Below are 19,708 nucleotides of genomic sequence, written 5' to 3' on the forward strand. Positions count from 1 at the left end.
CAAAGGCTCCTGGCCCTGGGGTCAGACCCTGTGGTGGAGACATGGTCCAGAACAAAGGCTCCTGGCCCCAGAGTCGGACCCTGTGGTGGAGATATGGTCCCCTATCCCAGATTAGTGTGCAAGATCTACCAGTAGCCACACATACAAAAGAATAATTCTCTCTCCCAAAGCTAGGGATAAACTGCCAAGAGCTCCTCCGTGAGGGGTGGAGCCTGGAGAGAACCTCCCTGACCTATGCTGGAATTCAGGCTGGATTGATCTTGTTCACTCAGCCATGACTTGTGTGACATAAATGCTACACCATGCCAGATCCGGAAGTTTGTGTTTCTCAGCCCTGACCCCTCTCCTTACACACATGGACAGTGTCGAGTAGGCTTAGTGGGTATGTGGGTCTGAATGCACTTGGTCCCCATAGACTCATATATATTTGAATGTTTGGTCCTCAGTGGGTGGAAGTGTTTGGGAAGGGTTGGGAGGTGTGGCCTTTTTGTAGGAAGTATGTCAGTTGGGGTGGGTTTGAGGTTTCAAAAACTCACAGCATTACCAGTTAGTATCTCTCTGTCTCTCTGTCTCTCTCTATCTCTGTCTCTCTCTCCCTCCTTCCCTCTGGCTCGTGTGTCTGTGTCTGTGTGTGTCTGTGTGTGTTTGTGTGTCCATGTCTGTGTGTGTGTGTCCGTGTCTGTGTCTCTATGTTGTAATTTTGGATTAGATGTAAGCTCTCTGCTACTGCTCTAGTGTCATGCCTGCCTGTTGCCATGCTCCCTGCCATGATGGCCAAGGACTCGAACCCTCTGAAACCGTGAGCTCCAATTAAACTCTTACAAGTTGCCTTGGTCATGGTGTTTTTGTCACGGCAATAGAAAACTAACTGAGACAGTGAGTAATCAGAGAGATGGGGCAGATTATGAAGTTGGATGGGGAGTCTGAAGGAAAAACTGGGGGTCTAACTGACTATGTTTAATTGTATATATATATATATATATATATATATATATATGAAAATTATTTTAAATTAATTTTAAGAATTAGTGTGAGGCTACCTTGGTAAAGGGCTGAGAGGAGCTGATGAGAATTCATGAGGCTGGCAAGCTCATAATAGGGATGCGTGTCACTCACAGGGGGGTCAGGAATGACCTCTGGCACTTTGGCAGACAGGGGACTGAAGGACGCTGGTGGCAGTGGGAAGGAGTGGGCTTTGGACACATGGGAAGGTCTCGCTTCTCCTCTAGCCTTCAGCTCTCTGCTTCATGATTTCCTCAGCTCTAAAAGCAGCTCTCCCATCCAGCCCTGTGAGCTCTCAGAAAGGCTTCTTTGACAGTACCCGGTCCCATGCTAGCAAATTGTATTTTCATTTCATTTCTAAGAATAACTTAGGGAGCAGCAACCTACTGTTTTGGTTATAGAGTTTTAGCTTTAGAGAAAGAATGAAAACAACTTCGAGGTTTCTTTTTCAAAGTTTTGAGTCCATATTCTACCCTGGAAGGTGCCTGGCTTCCCTTAATCACAGAGCCGTGCTGGAGTCACTTGACTATGAAAACCCAGGAATGACCTGACTGCACAGTTAAGTGGCAGAGGCCCGTGGTGTGGGGCCTGGCAGGAGTTCAGATGTCTCTGGCCTGATTCCTTGGCATTCACACACTAGTCTTGTGAACTCCAACACTCAGAAGGAGGTGGCCGCTCTCTGGCCCGTGACGCTGTGCCTACCTATGCGGTCGCTCTGCTTAATGTTCCACAGTGACTGGTCACTCTGAGGTGACTGGCCCTGTGTGAACGTGGATGCAGGTCCTTCTCCTGAGCAAGCTAGGTTAATGCTGTCCCATACTCAAGGTCTGACGATTCTCCTTTCACGTTGCAAAAGCAAATGGGGGCAGGAATAACCATCAATTGTTCAGAACCAGAGTGGCCAACAATAATAAATCATCAGCGTAAAGGCTTGAGGTCAGTCTTCATCCATTGGAGTGCAGTCAAGAATTTGTAACTCTCTCCTCTGAGTTAATTTTTCACATCTTGTTTGGATCCTCAGAGTTCTCGCTTCCACAGCAAGGCCATCCGATTTCTTGTTGCGCATGTTTTTCTTGTTGGCGTGCCAGACGAGTTAGACAGCGGGGCTTCTCTCTGCAGATGGGTAATGGCGGTTCCTTCCCCCATGAAATTTGTATTTCAAAGAATCATAGCCGGTCGAGTGTTTGAATAGTCCTCTTCTCTTGCACGCTGTATTAGCTATGTTAATTGCTGCAGACAACAAAACATATGCCAATTAACGTAAATCTAATTTATTGGAAAGATACAAGCTGGTTCCGATGAGACTTAAAAGCGGGTTGGAGGGGGGTGAACAAGTTCAACAGGAAACAAGGGAGGCAAGGAAGTGACTTTTTGGGTCTTCAGACCTTCTGTGACCAACTCAGATGATCACAGGAACATAATGCTCTTCTGAAACCCTCAAAACCCAGAGCTGTCAGTCAATGGGAGCATTAGTCACCAACGTAAGGCCACTTGAACATCCGTAGGTCATGGGACTGTGTTTAATCAGGTACCCTCAGCTTAAAGACCATGGGGGGTTATCTGTCCCCAATCTGTTGGTGTTCCCTTCTTATCTGTCGTGGAGTCTCCTGAGCCAAAGAGCCAAAAGAGACAACTGTCCCTTGCAGAAGGGCTCATAGGCTTTTCCACATCTTCCATTAATGAGCTGGCCAGTTAGAGACTGGCCCCTGGAGTGACTTCAGTTTGCCCAGAGCTTATAGGACTTGGTACTTATCTCTGTTATCACCTTCATCCTCATCATTTTCATCCTTGGCCAATTCACCCGGCCCCCAGCTCTCCTGCCATTGCCATACGCCCAAACACCCTCCCCTTCTCTCCCTGTCTTTGATTGGTTCACTTTCAGTGCCAAGGACAAACCCCTACAGAGGAGTCTGGATTCTCCACCCACACTCAGTGGCTATGCCTCACGCTCTGTTCATTCAGCCGCAGCTTTCCACGTGTTCACCAGGCCCTACCAGCAACTGTCACATGTTCATCCACTGTGTCTTCTCAGATGGCACTTTCCCATTCATGTACAGATACGCTGCGATAATTTCCCATCTTTTAAAAAAAAAAAATCTCCATAGTCCACTTCCCCAGTAACACCTATCCTGTTTGTCCACTCTATTTGACTGAAAGAAACACCACCAGATACCCCCCTGTGCTCACCTCCAGATCCGCCTCTGTACTCTCTGTTCTAATATAGTCCCCTCCCTCCACTCCAGCTTTCAACCATGACAAGGTCACCAGTGTCCTCTGTCTATGTCAAAGCTGCTTCAACTGTGGGTCACAACCTGATTACAGGGGTTTACAGCTGAATGTGGGGGATTGCAAGACCTGGCAATGGTGGGTTCTGAACTCACAATAACTAAAATCTAACTCAGATGTAAGATATCCCCCGCAATCCTCACCCACGCTGTGCCGCCTAACTTCCTCTAGTCCCACCAGTGTGAACTTTGCACAATGCTTGCCCTCCCCCTCCCAGTGCAGAATGCTGCCTGGAGTGTCCATGCTCACAGGTCCGCTCTTACAATAGACTGCAGCACTGTTACTGTACACCCCATGTTTTCTGCATGAAACAAAGTGATTTAACTATAGGAGACAAAAAATTTTAATAATCTTCTTCTACCGTCACTATTATGTATCAAATGAGTATATATTTTAAGCTGTTTTAAACAGGACTTTTTACCCTTTGAGTCTTTCATACTTGCATATAATATATCAAGTTACCCCTTTCTTTCTCTCAATCTTCCTAGACCCACCTATAGTGCCCAACTCCTCCCAATTTTATTCTCTCTCTCTCTCTCTCTCTCTCTCTCTCTCTCTCTCTCTCTCTCTCTCTCTCTCTCTCTTTTTTCTAGACAGGGTTTCTCTGTGTAGCCCTGGCTATCCTGGAACTTACTCTGTAGACCAGCTGGCCTCGAACTCAGAAATCCACCTGCCTCTGCCTCCCAAGTGCTGGGATTAAAGGCATGCGCCACCACTGCCCTGCTATTTTCTCTTTTTTGATGACCCACTGAATCCAATTTGTGGCAGAACACCCATGAGTTATGGGAAGCACAAATTAATATGTATGTGGATTGTTGTGCTACATAGATAACCACATCCATGTCATAAGTATACAAACTTGCTTCAGCCTTCAAAAAATATTCAATTTTATATGTATACCACAGAACTATCTTAAAATATAGCTATTATTTGTCACCGATAAATATTTGATCTATATACTTGTTTTAAATACTTATTTATCCAGGGTCATATACAAAGGTCAGACACTGTACTCATCAGTTTTAATTGTCAACTTGATATCATTTAGAATCACCTGGGAAGAAAGTGCCAGGGAGGGATTGTCTAGATCAGGCTGCTCTGTGGTAGCGCCTGTGGGGGAACGTCTAGATCAGGCTGGACTGTGGTTGCACCTGTGGGGGAACGTCTAGATCAGGCTGGACTGTGGTAGCGCCTGTGGGGGAATGTCTTGATTACACTAATTGATGCAGGAAGACCCAGCCCACAGTTCGTGGTGCCATTATCTGGGTGTAGGTCCTGGCTATATATGACGGGGGGTCCTGAGCTGAATAATAGCCATGCATGCATTTCATCTTTCTCTGCTGTTATCTGAGGACCTGGTGTGTGCTGTTTTCGGTTTTCTGCCTGTAACCTGACATTGTGATCTGAAATAAACGGTCCATCTTATAAGTGGCTTTTGGGGGATATTTTATCCCAGCAAAGGGAATGAAGCTTAGATAGGCATGAAAGAAACAAGCAGAGTGAGTCTTAGAAGCCCTGCTCTCTGTGACTAACACCAGTGATTAATTCTAATTTCTCACACTATTTTGACCTATCTGCCGTGCTGGACAACCCTGAGAATCATCCCTTGGAGAAGGCCACACATGGCCACCCTGTGCCATCTCCCCTGGCTTCTTCCTATGTGCCTAGCAACACCCATCTCCTCCTAGCTTCAGATCCTAAAGGAGAAAGCTCTCCTCCCTCTCCGTCCATCCCCTCAGTCCTTCATGTTTATTCCAGATGTAGATCTGCAGCCCAAATGCCTCCTCCACCTCCCAGCTCATGTATCAACCAGTGTGTCTCCTACAGAATGCAACAGCCTCTGGTTGTCTCTGCCTTCTCTGCCCACGGTCTTTCCCACCTCCGTAAATGGCATCCCTAAATGCATCTGCTGGATCCCCAATCCCTGGAGCTACCCTTAGCCACTCTGCTAACATCCCTCATCTAACTCATGACATTACGGTTGGTACAACCATCGGAGCATATCTCTAGCGTGCTCTTCTCCATACTTCAGCTGCCCGTGCCCGGCCTGACCTTTCGCCTGTAGGAGACTCCTCACAAACATCTCCCTAGAGTGCTCTGTAGATGATCTGCATTGCATGTAGTAGGAGCCTCCTCCTGGTATAGGCCCGAGAGTCACTGCCTCTCAGCTGAGAGCAGGTTGGAGCTTCCATCTGTATCACATCTCCACCAAGGTCTCCATGGTGATACACCAGGACCTACAGAATCTGCTGGGTCCGTTTTCCTTACCTCTTGAAGCTCGCCTCCTCTCCCCCTGCTCAGTCCTCTCTGGCCTCCCTCCATTCTCTTCCTTGAACATGCCAGATGTGTGCCTACCCCGGGGTAAGCCTTGGTAAGCCCTCCTTTCTGTGCATCCTGTTCTCCTTCTCCCAAGTCTCTAGTGAGAGGTTGCCTCCTTGGCGAGGCCTCCCAGACTACTGTATTGGAAACTGCAGACCACTCTCCCAGACCATTTCTACCCTCCAAGGTTTCTCTAGCTGGTTATGTGTATTCACTTAGTGTGAGCATTTTCTGTGTCCCTGAAGTTACATGCTGATTCATGTGAGCCTTTTCTGTGTTCCTAAAGTTACATGCTACTGTTTCTGCTGTCTTTCTTTCTTTTCCTGTTGTTAAGATAAAAATTCTCTAACCAAAGAAGCTTGAGGGAGAGGGGATTGATTTGGGGTAGCATTTCCAGATTACAGTCGGTCATGGCAGGAAGTCCCAGCAGCAAGCCTTGGAGAGATGGCTCATTGCATCTGCTTTAAGAAATGGAGGTGAATGCTGGGACTCAGCTCTCTATTTCAGCTGCAATCCCTCCTTAGGGAAGAGTTCCACCCACAATGAAGATTTCGTCCCACCTCAGTTAACACCCCACACAGGTATATTCAGAGGCCATCGCCCAGGCAATTCCAGACTCTATCACATGAACAATTAACACTAACCTTCTCGTCCAGCACAGGATGAGAAAAACACAGAGTCTGCACAAAAGAACGGAATGAATGAATTTCACGTAAAAGCTTTTAAATGTCTTCAGCGTTCCAAGTTTGGTGTATAGACTTTCTTATAAGCCAGGCAACAATCTAGTAATTTCAAAACGTAGAACCCCTTTGTTTTAGGCAAAAAGGGGGGTGCTGATACCCTGTGGCCATGTGCCTAGTGAATGGGGCTCCTGAGTGTCACAGCTGTGTCACCGTCCGCCCTACACCCACCCCAGACACCTCCAAACCAATGCCTGGTGTCTCCTGTCACATTGCTGTAAGTGTAAGGAGAGTACTCGACATTTGGTTTGCTTTGCAGTGTCGATGAGAAGACCCCACACCTGGCTCTGGGAGCTGTGAAGAATATCTCTCTAAACATCTCCATCTCCAACCTTGGAGACGACGCCTATGATGCCAATGTGTCCTTCAACGTCTCCAGGGAACTCTTCTTCATCAACATGTGGCAGAAGGTAAGGAGCACTCCCCCGAGAGGGAGCCATTTCCCATCTGATCCGCTGGCTGATGTGTCTGCTTGCTGGTGTGTTTCATAGCACGGGCTGGGCCGTGAGTCTACAAACATCGTTCCTTCATAAGAGCTTGGAATTACTATAGATTGGCTTTCATCCTGGCCTAAGAAGGTTGCTGGTACAGCTGAGCAGCAGCCATAAATAAGTACCTTGGAGAATAACTATCCTATGTCCTGTTCCATCCTTTTTCTCTTGTGAAGTGACCCTCCCTGAGCAGCTACAACTGTCAGCTCCATCATACACAAGTTCTATAGGATTTCAGTTTTGTGTCAGTGGTTGTTAAAAATAAGCATAAACAGATCCCTGATCATATATTGTCCAGCGTCTCCCCTTTTACTGAGAGGGTAACTCCAGGAAACCCTTGTGAGGGAGTGAGGAGCTCAGACAGAGAAAGGAAGAGAGTGTTCTGATGAGCAGTGGCCATGGGGGAGGGGCTGCTTGGTCTTCTCAGATCTCTGAGAACCTGAGGTGACAGCACCTCAGATCTGTTTCTCTCAAGGTTGAGAAGGGTGCTAGAGAATCTTCCCATAAGCTTCTGTCATTCATTCTAAAAAAGAAAGAAGTTCAGGAATTAGTTTCCATACACTAGCCTTCCATAGCTATGTCCCTGCTTCCTGGCCAACAAAACAGTATAGTAATGAGAAATGAACCCTGGCTGAGATAGGCTGGCGGAGCTAGCTCTAGAGACCGATTACTGCTCATGTAGAACACCCACATGGTGGCTCAACCATCTGCATCGCCAGTTCCAGAGATTTCTCTTCTGACTTCCCCAAGAATATGCACACATATGCACACACTCAGATAGGCACACATGCCCATAAAATAAAGAATTTTATAAACTCCAAACTTAAACAAAAACAATTTTATAGATAACTCATTTCAATGAAACTTGAGTGTAGAACAAGTAGACACATAATTCAGTAGAATAATTAAAAATAAGCCTTGTGGGGCTGCAGAGATGACTTAGCAATTAGAGCACTGGGTGTTCTTCCGGAGGACCCAAGTTCATTTCCCAGCACCCCCATGGTGGCTCACGGCCACCGAAATCCCAGTCCTAGACAATCTGTTGCCCCTTTCTGGTCTCTGTGGACACCAAGCATGCATGTGATGCACAGACAGAATGCCCACATATAAAAACTAAAATCTGAAAAGAAATTTGAAGCCTTCTGGTCTCAGCTATAGCAGTAACGATTTAAGAAAGAACCAGATTGTGTTCCTCCTCCTGCCTCCCAATCTTCAGGATGGAGTTACGACTCCTCAGCCATTCCCACAAGGCCGTTCTGAGCCTGATCCTTCATGGATACGATCTTCCCCAGACCCTCAGCTCACCATGCCTGTCATACACTCACTTGAATCAGTCCTGGTTTATGACTAAAGCCACTACTACAGAGTCAGCCCTTCCGCCCACCGCCATTCAGAGAATATTGCCCTGAAATCTCAACTCCTGCCATCTTCTCAGGCATCTTGCCTGGCTGCACAGCACTTGTTTGGATATCAGTTGCTAAGTGACAGTAACAGTCACTACAGGTGACAGAGATAATTAAGGCATAGTTCCTGTTTCCAAGATACCCCCAGCCTAATGGGAATGTCATCAAATAATTAGTAATTAACGCACAGGATACCAACTGCCCTGCAGACATGCTGAGAAGTTCCTGTGGAGCTTTGGTGGTGGGGTGGGGTAAAGCAGTCATTGCTATAAGAGTCTCAGGTTGGCAAAATCCTTGGGAGGTCATGCGCCTTTGAAGGTGTGATCTGGTCCCCTCTCCCTATGCCCCATGCTCCTCGTACCATAATGTTCAGCCCAAGTACAAGGAAACAAGCAGCTGTTGGCTGAACTGGCTCAGGGTTGGCTCAGGAGCATCTGCTGTGGGCAGGGCTGACATGGAGTGTGCCCCGTGCTGCGTCAGGGAGCTGGCCTGGAGCAGGAGAGGAGGCAGGAAGAGCAATGGGATATGCCGACAGGAGAGGGCTCTGTAGGATGGGAAGAGAGCTACCCTGTGGAGTACAGAGCAAGTAGCAGTCATGGCCGACTGACATGAGAACATTCTACTAGTTTCCTCCTAGTATCCTAAGCTTGTCAGGGCTCCTGGCCTCTTAATGCCTTGTGGGACGGTAAGGAATTGTGAGGGAAGAATAAGTGAGCTTTGAATTCAAAGAATGGCCTTGGCTCGTGTGTACATCTTGGTGGTATTGATTCATTCCCAGATCATGATGGAAACAGACAGAAGTATGAAACAATAAACTTTAATGTAGGTGCGAGGGAGGTCCGGGCACTGAGGGTAGCACCCATTGGCCATGAATTACAGAGGCAGCTGTACCAAGAGCAAAGGTAACATAGCAGAGGGGCTCCCTGCCCTCGTGCCAGTCACCGCGACCAAATGCGTAAGATCTCAACTTGAAGAGAGGAAGTTTTCATGTTGGTGCATTGTCTCACACAGCTCAGCCCATGGTTGTTTGTTTCCATGTACGTGGGCTGAGTATGTTGGCATTAGGATCATGTGGCTTAGAAAGCTGTTGCCCCTCATGACGGACATGAAACAGAGAGTAAGGAAGGCTACCTTCCATGGCACACGCCCTCATGACCACCTTCCTCCAGCTAAGTGCCACCTCCAAATTCTACTACCTCACAAAATGGTTACCAGCCGGGTGCCTGTCCTTCCCCGCACGAGGCTAAGGAGGATATTTTATCTTCCAACCATGTGGTACTTTAAATGAGAAATGGCCCCCATAAGGCTTGGGTATTTGAACACTTGGTCCTCAGCAGGCGGTGGCACTTGGGGAAGTCATGGAGTTTCTAGGAAGTGCAGCCTTACTGAAGAAAGAGTGCCACCTGGGGCAAGATTTGAAGATCTATATCCTCGTCTTCCTGTTTGTTCTCTCCACTTGCTGTGTGTGGCTGAAATGTAATGAGCCAGCTCCCCGTTCCTGCTTTCTGTTGCCCATTCTCCCCCAGCCATGATGGACTCTCTCCCTCTGGGGCCATAAGCCAGTAGCAATCCTTTCTCCCTTAAGTTGTTCGAAGTTACAGCACTTTACCACAGCAAGAGACGACTGACTGATGCAAGCCATGACGCTCATAGACCCAAGGCTTGCAAGCCTGAGGTGCCGGCTTGCTCTGTGTCTCCAGATGCTGACCAGGAGGCAAGGAGCTGAGGACTTCCGTTTATTTGGAAGTTGGGAGAGAACGAAGGAAAAGTAAGCTGCGGGAGCAGCTACCATGGTGGGGGAGGAGCTTAGCCATGGCGCTCTGGAAGCAGTATAGAGATAAATGTACCTGAGGGATGAAGAGGTTCAGGTGCTCCTAAGGCAGCGGTTCTCCGAGCCCTTCGGGGCCCATGACCCTTTCACAGAGGTCGCCTAAGACCATTGGGAAGCACAGATATTTACATTACGATTCATAACACTAGCAAAATCACAGTTATAAAATATCAACAAATAATCTTATGGTTGGGACCACAACATAAGGACCTGTATTAAAGGGTCTCAGCATTAGAAGGTTGAGAACCACATCTCTAAGGCTTAGGGTGGGGCCCTCCCGGGAGGCCGTTCTCCAACACGTCTGAACTATCATGAACATGCCAGCAGGGCCCCAGTGCTTCCGGAAACTGTCCCTCAGGTGAAGAGCTCTAGGTGCTGGCAGTGGGAAGCTGGCGGAGCAGCCGACAGATGTGTGCCATGTGGGCGGGCTCCTTGGTACCTGCCTCTGGGTTTCTCACTCTCTAGGCTTCCAGAAGTTGTAGAGTTCTTGTTGAAGAACACTTCACAGTTCCAGGAGTTGGGCGAGGCAGGCATGTGCATAGATGAAGGTGTCCAGATGTGGAACAGAACATGTAGATTCTGTGGGAGATGGGGGTTCTGATGTCACCATGGGTCAGCAACCTCAGCAGTCCAGTGACTGGAGTAGAAGTGTGAACCGGTGCTGCCAGGCTTTATTTTTCAATAAAAAACAGAATTTTTATGTTACTTTGGCAGCTAATTAAAATGTTTTCTGAGTGTCGTATAAGCCAAACAAAACATTTTCCCTGATCACATCCAGCCTGTAGCCACTGGTCTAGCCTTCTGGCCTAGCTGTTCTCCATGTGCACTAGCTCCATGATCAAACCTGCCTGTCTGTCACATGGCTCTGCATTTCTGGTCAACTTTTTCTACATCCTTGGTGTGTCTCATATCCAACCCTTGGCCACAGGTAAACTAACTAAATATATTACCATTTGTATAGTGTGTGTGTGTGTGTGTGTGTGTATGTGTGTGTGTGTGTGTGTATGTGTGTGTGTGTGAGTGTGTGTGTGATTGTGTGTATGTGTGTGTATGTGTGTGTGATTATGTGTGTGTGTGATTGTGTGTGAATGTGTGTGTAATTGTGTGTGAGTGTGTGTGTATGATTGTGTGTATGTGTGTGAGTGTGTGTGATTGTGTATGAGTGTGTGTGGTTGTGTGTGAGTGTGTGTGTGTGTGTGTGATTGTGTATATGTGTTTAGAGGATGGAAGGGAATGGAAAAGTCAACTCAAATGTAGCGTCCATGTCATTTTTAATGCTTTTAACCTATAGTTGGTTCTCCTAAATGATGGTGGAAGCAGCTAAGGCAGTTTACATTCAGACATAGAGTAAAATAATGGGCGTGGAGTGTGATACAGAGTGTGACGTGGAGGCAGAGTTTACATTCAGACATAGAGTAAAATAATGGGCGTGGAGTGTGATACGGAGTGTGACGTGGAGGGACGTGAGCTGTGGTAGTTACCACATGCAGAGCTGACATTCCAGCTGTCTCTCTGGTGATCAGTGTGCCCTGGCCCAGGGTACCAGAGTCTTCAGTGTAATGTTGGGGTGTGCTAAGAGTCAGACGAGGCCTATGCCAAGCGTGTGTATAATGTGCCCTTCCTGTGGTAGACCCCTGACTCCCACCATATGCCAGTACACTCTGTAGAGGTCCACCCCATGCTCAGTGTTCTGCTGGTCCCCACCTTATGATAGTTCAGTTTATGTTTTATCCAACTTTGTGATGGTGCAAAAGCCATACACCTTTAGCAGAAACTGTGCTTCTGAGTTTGAACTTGGATCTTTTATTGGGATGCCACACAGTACTTTTACGAAGCTAGGCATCTATGGTGACATCTTACAGGAAGGGCCATCAAGCCAGGCAGTCAGAAGATTTGGTGATGGGAATCTTGGAAGACAAGCACATGAGGGAAGATGGATGGTCCTGGGCTCATGAGAGAGGGCCAGACTTCACCCACCACACTCCACACAGCTTGCCAAGCACAATCAAACTGCCAAGAGCTGTATTTGACAGCCTGTTGTTGACAGTCACTGAGCTTGGTTGTGGAGTTAGTAATGGCTCCATCTTCTAATCACCTTGAGAGACTGAGATGAGGAGACGGACCCTGTGTCCTTTGCTCCTCTGTGACAAAGCCTGATGAGAGTCACGGTAGCACATCAGGGAAGCTCATTTTTGTGGTTTCTGAGAAGTGAATGTTTTGAATTTCTAATTAGGCTGGGTCTCAAAGCTCAGCTTTGGGGTCTTTATAAACTACCAGCCCTGCTTTCTTTTTTATAACAAGTGGCATCAAGGACTGGAGAGTTTGTTTTTGCTGTAAAGTGAGTCTTCCCACTAATGTCTACCTCTACCACAGAATGGGTATTCTGTTTCTCTCAGGAATCTCTCTTCTCACTTTCAAGGCAAGCCGATTAAGACGGCGCCAGATGATAAAACTGATTAGCTTTCTAATCTGGTCGGAGGGAGGACTTGGGCACTTGATGGGTTTGCATAGCTTTATATTTGAGGGAGTAGCTGACCTTTCCTGGGGCCGAAGGCTCAGTGCAGGAACCTGCGTGTCTGTGCATGTGAACACAGAGAGGTGTCAGTGGAGCCTCGGAGTCAGTCAGGCATTGCCAGGACTGAAGTATACCCAGCCTTCTGTATATAAGCAAAAACACAAATGGCTTTCCTTCCCCAGCAGCTGCTCCCATAGCAGCAGACTGCATTCCCATTGTGCTCCGCTGTCTCCGGTGTCTCTTATCAGGTTAGTAGAAGCCCCCAGTAAAAAAACACAACCCTCAGATGTTTATAGTCATCGTGGCCTGGCCATTAAGATGATGAATGAACTCACTGCTCACCCTTGTAAGAAAGCCCTGCGGGGGAAATCAATACTTAGAAAATAACAAGTCTCTTCCTCCCCTTTCCTGCCTTTAATCTCGTGCCCCGAGCACCCTGGTGGCTTTACCTTGAACTTCCTGCATGATGCCAGGCAGCAGTTCTCACCTGGCCCTGATCCAGGTGAGATCTTATTCTGCATCCTCCCAGTGCTCACTTCCTGTTTCAGTGGCTTCTGAAGGCCCTACTGTTTACCCATAATAAGCTAAGAGGAAGTGGAGAGGAGCAGGTACCACATCCCGCCCCCGCCCCTGAGGTTAGGAGGGTAATCTGTCACCAGTACTATACTTGTCACTCCTGCCTGAGCACTGGCACCAGAGAGAGAGCAACTGGACTGAAGGCCCCTGAGTCTGGTGGCCATGGGCACCAGGAAGTGATGGAGAACCCCAGATGTCCATTTCTAATCACAGTGTGGCCTGTGTTCCGAGGCAAAGCTCAGCTTTCATTGGCATGAAAAGCTTCATTTGTGTATTCATGGCATTTGAAGGCAAGGCTGCAGTCTAGCTTGAGAAATATCAATAAAGCTATAAACTGCAACAAGAATCGATTAAGATTGTTTCCCACCATCCCGCCACAGGCTTATCTGTGAGAGGGATTGAGAAAGTGAGCATTAAAACTTCTGGACCCTGCCCTCAGCTAGATGTTTCTTCTTCTAAAAGGGGAAGGAGGAGCCTGCCTAGGTTTTTACATCTTTTTCTCCATACAACAAATTACCTTAGGAGAGAGGGAAGGAAGGGAAGAAGGAAGGAAGGAAGGAAGGAAGGAAGGAAGGAAGGAAGGAAGGAAGGAAGGAAGAGAGGAAGGGAGGGAGGGAGGGAAGGAGGGAGGGAAGAAAGCCATGAGATCAAATCGCTAAACTGAGACAAAAGGCAACATAAAAAAATAAATAAAATATTAAAAACTAAATCTGGGAGATGGCCCAGTGGGTAAAGCACTTGCTGAGCAAGCCTGGTGACCTAGTGTGGGTCTTCAGAACCCAAATGCTAGTGGAAGGAAAGAACAGACTCCAGCCACAAAGTTAGTCTCTGATCTCACATCATACACACACACACACATACACACACACACACACACACACACACACACACATCATGCACACATAGTAATGAGGAATACAGAGACTGGTCAGATGGCCGTGTGCTTAAGAGAGCTTGCTGTTCTTGCAGAAGACGAAAGTTCCATTCCCAGCACCCACATCAGGCAGCCTCCATGACCTGTAACTCCAGCTCCAAGGGCTCTGACTCCCTCTGCTGGCCCGCAAGTGCATCTACACTCAAGTGTTCACACGCAATTTGAAAATAATAAATTTTTTGGAAGTCAGAAAAGAGTTGGTGGTTCCTGATGGGTGTGTCTGTCCTCAGGGGAGATGCTCATGGTGAGGCATGGCGGAGCACAATCTCAGGCAGGTCCCCCAAACCTTAGCCCTCAGCTTGATCTTGCAGGGAAGCACCAGCTCCATTCTGTCCCATCTTAAAGGAAGTTACACTTCTGACCTACAAACAGCAGACACTGGCCTAGAGCCACTTTGGAAGCTGTTAAAACCTGCAGTCCTTTCTATCCCAGAGGATGTGATGTGGGCAAGCTGGGTCCAGAAATCAAGGGCAAGCCTCAAAAGATAGGAGCCATTGTGAACAACAGGGAGCCCACATAAACTTGCTGGTGGGAATATAAGCTAGCTAGCCCAGCCTCTATGGATATCAGTGTGGAGGTTTCTCAGAAAGTAGTCATGCTAGATCTGTGTATAACTCCTGGTGTTCACCTAAAGGCGTCCACATCAACACATCTCAGGAATAGCGCATCCATGTTTAGTACAGCATTGTTCATAATAGACAAGATACTGAGCCAGGCTGGCTGTCCAGTAAGAGAGAAATGGAGAGAGAAAATGTGGTTTCTATATACAACGGAATGTTTTTCAGCCATAAGAATGAAATCATGTCATTTGCAAGAAACTGGATGCAACTGGAAACAATAATATTAAGCAAATTAAGCCAATATGAGGGGGAAAAAAAAAGCTTCTCTCTTGCTTGTGATTCCTGTTTTTTCTTCTTCTTCTTACATCTCTTTATTTTTTGTTTTATTTTAAACTCCAGATTTTATTCCCCTCCTGGGTTCCTTTGTTTTATATAGTCACAGGGAATGAGTGTGTATGTACATATTAAATAAAAGTGGAAGTGAGATTGTCAAACGGAACAAAGGTACTGAGGAGTGATGGAAAGTGGGGGAAATTCAGAGAATGTTCAACAAATGCATGGAAGAAATATAAATGTAAAATAGTGTTATTTGAAATGAAGACCTTGTAGCAGCTTAGCATGCTGGAAGGAAGTGGCGATACAAGCTCTTGATAATGGGCACAAAGCTAAGTTGTGTATATTCTGGAAAAATATAAGAAATCTGGACTGCAGATAAAACTCCCAGGACCCACTTAAGGTAGACAAGGCAGGGTCAGGGATGTGGAAGAGCATTTACTCAAGAAGAGCTCAAGAGTGCAAGACCGTGCTCAACACTTCAGATGAAATATTTTAAATGAAGTACTTCAGCGTGTTTAAAACATGTGAACTATTCCTGGGCTACAGGCATGCACCACCCTTCCTGTCCAAATTTTCTTCCAATTTAGACCCAATGTCAGTACAGTAATGTTGATCTCTAATTTCTTTCTTGAGCCGATCTTACTTCAACTTTCCCTGAAAAGGATTAGAGTTGCCCTTTTCAGCCAGAGGTAGGAAGGTGGGCTGCGGAAGGAGTCTCCATTATCCAAAAGGCCAGGGAAGTCAGACAGTGCTATTCCCTGGTCTCCTTCAACTCCTTCCCTCTTTCCACCAGGTTTTGCCCCCCACACCCTGCAACTTGAACCCTCATACCCAAGCCCAGCTCTGGTTTGCTTGTGTGTGCGTGCGTGCGTGCGTGCGTGCGTGCGTGCGTGCGTGTGTGTGTGTGTGTGTGTGTGTGTGTGTGTGTGCAGATACAGAGCCTGAGGTTGGTGTTAGCATTCTTCCTCCACCTTACTTTCAATTGAACCCAGAGCTCATGGACATGGATAATCTAACTAGTCATCTTGCTCCAAGGATCCAAGCTCTGTCTTCTGAGAGCTGGAATTAGAGGGCCACCACACCCATCTTGCATTTATGTGGGTTCTGGGAGTCTTTACCCACTAAGGCATCCCCCAACCCTGCATTGTTATTTTATTCATCTGTATACCTGTGACTCTTTAGAAGGCTGACTAACTTTAACCTCAGGCTGCTGGAGCTTAGTTAGCCATGGCCATAAACAGCCACAAGTGTCAGGACCTGGACAGCAACCTCAGCATCAGGCTGCTGGTGCCGAGGCAAAGCCCTGCACTGACAGCAACTTCAGCATCAGGCTGTTGGTGCCAAGGCATCAAAGCCCAGCACACAGTGCAAGCCACCTCTGAGGTGCCATCTCCCTCTGGGCTTTGTAACATGCATGCATGCAGGCACGCACGCACGCACGCACGCATGCACGCACGCACATCCCTGTGTCCTCCCTCCTTTACTGTCCTTCCTGGAGACAGTTTCATACAGGTTAGGTCTTTTTGTTTGTTTGCTTGTTTTTTTGTGTGTGTATTTTGTGTCTTTTTTGGTTTTTTCGTGACTCTCATGTCAGAGTCAGCATCTGGGTACCCAAGCCTCAAGCAGATTCTCCCCTCTCCATTTTACAAAAGACAGGCTTAACTCATTTCAGTAGACACATTGAAGAGCCGGACCAGTGAGAATGTGGGGGAGATTTGTGTGTGACTTCAATTCTTCCCCTCAAATGATGCTATTTGGTGTGTCTTGTCTTTGTAACCTCCTGGAAATCTGGACATCTGACCTGTGAGGTTTGACTAGAACCCAATTTCATTATGTCTGAGGTTTCTTGATCAATTCTTGCTTTCTTTTTTTCACAGACTATTTATACTTGAAATAGCGATGTGTTCATGTAACTTTTCTTTTGATCTTTTAAGGAAACGAACTCTATTTTTAAAATTTCACCCCCTGAACCTAAGGATTGGAATCTGCAGCTGCTATAGTTTCTGATAATTTGCTCGGTGTGTTCATCTCCATAGCCATAAGCAAGATGCATCTCCTGGTTTGCTCTCCTGTGTGGTCTTTGTTAGGTTTTAATATTGGATTTTAGCTAGAATCTTCTAAAATAAACAGAGAGCCTGAATTCTTTTCTGGTGTATGAAGACGTGTAGCTGATATCTCTTCAACAGTGGGCAATGGGAAGGGCAGCCTTACTGGTGCTCGTTTTTACACCACACTACACTCAGCACTAATTGTTTTAACATGTTTTAGCCCCACAATAACTTTCAAGCTTTGTTTTCCTGAGGAGGGAAACCAACACTTAAGCAAGGCACGGCTGCTAAAGCTGGGTAGTGGGATCCAGGCACTGACAGGCTGACGTCAGAGGTCTCTAATGCACCGTCTTTGCATAAAGAGACTAATCTGCATGTCTGAGGGTCCGGTCCACTGACTGCCCACCTGGCTCGTAGCAGCTTCCCTCTGGAGAGCCAGGTGCTTAGTGAATGACATCTTTCGGATTACATCATCCCTCATTTTGCTTGTGTAGGGGGTAGCAGACAGGAAGCACTGATGCATTTTTCTGGAGCAGCTGTGTTTTGTCTAAATAAGACTCTCTTTAGTACCCCGGGGGTACTGGCACACAGACCTAACCCCTGCCAGGCTCCCACTAGAGGAAGCTTTCCTGTGGTGCCCATGTGTTGCTGCGCTGGATTCTGGGAGCTGGCACAGCTTTCCTGCCTTTTTGAATGTCTTCTCTGGAACTGATTTGTCCCAAGGTGAACTCAGCTAAAGGAACATCACACTTAAGAGCTTTGCCCCTGAATGGGCAGGGGCGTGGAAAAAACACAGTCTGTCTATTTTCCCTTCTGCCTGTTGAGTACTGGACAGCTGGAAAAAGTCCTAAGAGGTAGAGCCACTCGGCCCTTAGTGTGTCAGACGCTCGACCGTCTTGCTCTATCTCCAAGCCAGCCATCATTTTCCCAACTCAGGTCTGGGAATACTGTTAGGGAAAGGGGAAAAAGCTAGCCTCTAGCTGTAGAAGTCACCTGTAAGAGGTTAGTGGCACACCGGCAACGTCGGTGCCTGACGACACGGATCATGTGACAAGCAGAGTCCTATCACTGATACATAATAGCATCGGGGGCTCTGCTGGGTGACAGACAACAAGGATTTCCATAGGGTAGCAGCTCTTGCCTCCTAAACATAGGAATGTATACCCGATAGTCAAAAGCAATTTCAACAAAGAAAAGACGGAGTAGAAAAAAAAAAGGTGTCCACTTTGCATGGCCCTGAGACGGGCATCAGCGTCTTGAGTGTCTACAGAACTTACTCCTCTGGCTTTAAGCACTGGGCTTGAGAATGGGAGCAGCCTAGCATGGTCTGACTGCCATCCCATCCTCACCACTGTGCTCATTTATATATTCAGAAAGAATGAACTGCACGTTTAATGAGTATTTAAGGTGTGAGATATATGTGCAGAATAGACATAAGCCCTGTGGCCACCTCCTCACAGTGGGGAGTGGGTCTGAAGAGGTGTCTAGGAGCTGTGACTATGGTAAACAGAACAGACTTGGGGGCCGGAAATGTGCCCCAGTGCATCCTGAGAGATGTTCAGGAAAAGGGGAGCTCTGAGACTAAAGGGATGTGGGCTGTTATGGGAAGGATGGCCCAGTAGGTGAGCAAGGGGAACTGAGACATGGCTGGTATGTGCATGCAGCAGGGGCCAAACAACATAGGTCTTAGGCAGTCACAGTGAGGTGTTCACAAAAAAAAAAAAAATGGAAGAAGGTGTCATGTGTGGGTGACAACCTTCAATTTCTCTGAATGTTGGATCCTATCATGTTCTTACAAAATGCCTTCAAAATGTCCTAGGAAATATTTATTATAAAATCCTGGCTGAATTATTAGCTCTGAACAATGAAGGGCAAAAAACTAAAAGAAAACAACCCTAAGACATCGTCTATAAAGGTCTTCAAATGGAGACCAGGGTGGATATTATCAGAAAATGAACATTAACGATTAAATGAATCCAAGCTTTAAATCTAACCTTTGTCATAGCAGAGTAAATACTCAATCCATGCTGAGAAAGGTCTAAAAAGTCACATCTCATAGAGGGAAAAGCCACTCATAAAGGGAACAGTCTAGTGTAATCACAAAGCCACAGGTGTGTCCAAGTTCATATCCTCCTTCAAGGAACCCCGGTTTATAGAGCATTTTCTTATTAATTAATGAGGATTGATGTGGAAGAGCCTATCTCACTGTGAGCAGTGCCAGCCCTGGACAGTGGTCTTGGATAGGATAGGAAAACAGGCTGACTACCCAATCCCTCTCTATTTTTTTGAAGGGAAACAGAGGAGGAGTTGATCTGAGGTAGAGGGAAAGGATAGAGAACTGGGAGGGGTGGAGGGAGGGGTATGCAGTCAGGCTGTAATATGTGAGAGGAATAGAAGTTAAAAAGAAAAAGAAAGGAAGGAAGAAAGGAAGAAAGGAAGGAAGGAAGGAAGGAAGGAAGGAGGGAAGAAAGAAAGGAAGGAAGAAAGAAAGGAAGGAAGGAAGGAAGGAAGGAAGGAAGGGAAGAAGGAAGGAAGGAAGAAAGGAAGGAAGAAGAAAGGAAGGAAGGAAGGAAGGAAGGGAAGAAGGAAGGAAGGAAGAAAGGAAGGAGGGAAGAAAGAAAGGAAGGAAGAAAGAAAGGAGGAAGGAAGGAAGGAAGGAAGGAAGGA

General features: G+C 46.9%; 1 protein-coding gene across 2 annotated transcripts in view; it reads left to right on the top strand.

Moving 5' to 3' along the window:
• Positions 1 to 19,708, top strand: part of Itga9 (integrin subunit alpha 9) — a 312,929-nt gene that overhangs the window by 207,504 nt on the left and 85,717 nt on the right. For both annotated transcript variants that reach the window (XM_031345861.1, XM_031345862.1), the window contains one exon: positions 6,607 to 6,757. In XM_031345861.1, coding sequence (XP_031201721.1) covers positions 6,607 to 6,757 — 151 coding nt within the window. The remainder of the gene's footprint in view (positions 1 to 6,606; positions 6,758 to 19,708) is intronic.

This window comes from Mastomys coucha, unplaced genomic scaffold (genome assembly GCF_008632895.1).
Source record: "Mastomys coucha isolate ucsf_1 unplaced genomic scaffold, UCSF_Mcou_1 pScaffold23, whole genome shotgun sequence".
Taxonomy (NCBI): Eukaryota; Metazoa; Chordata; class Mammalia; order Rodentia; family Muridae; genus Mastomys; species Mastomys coucha.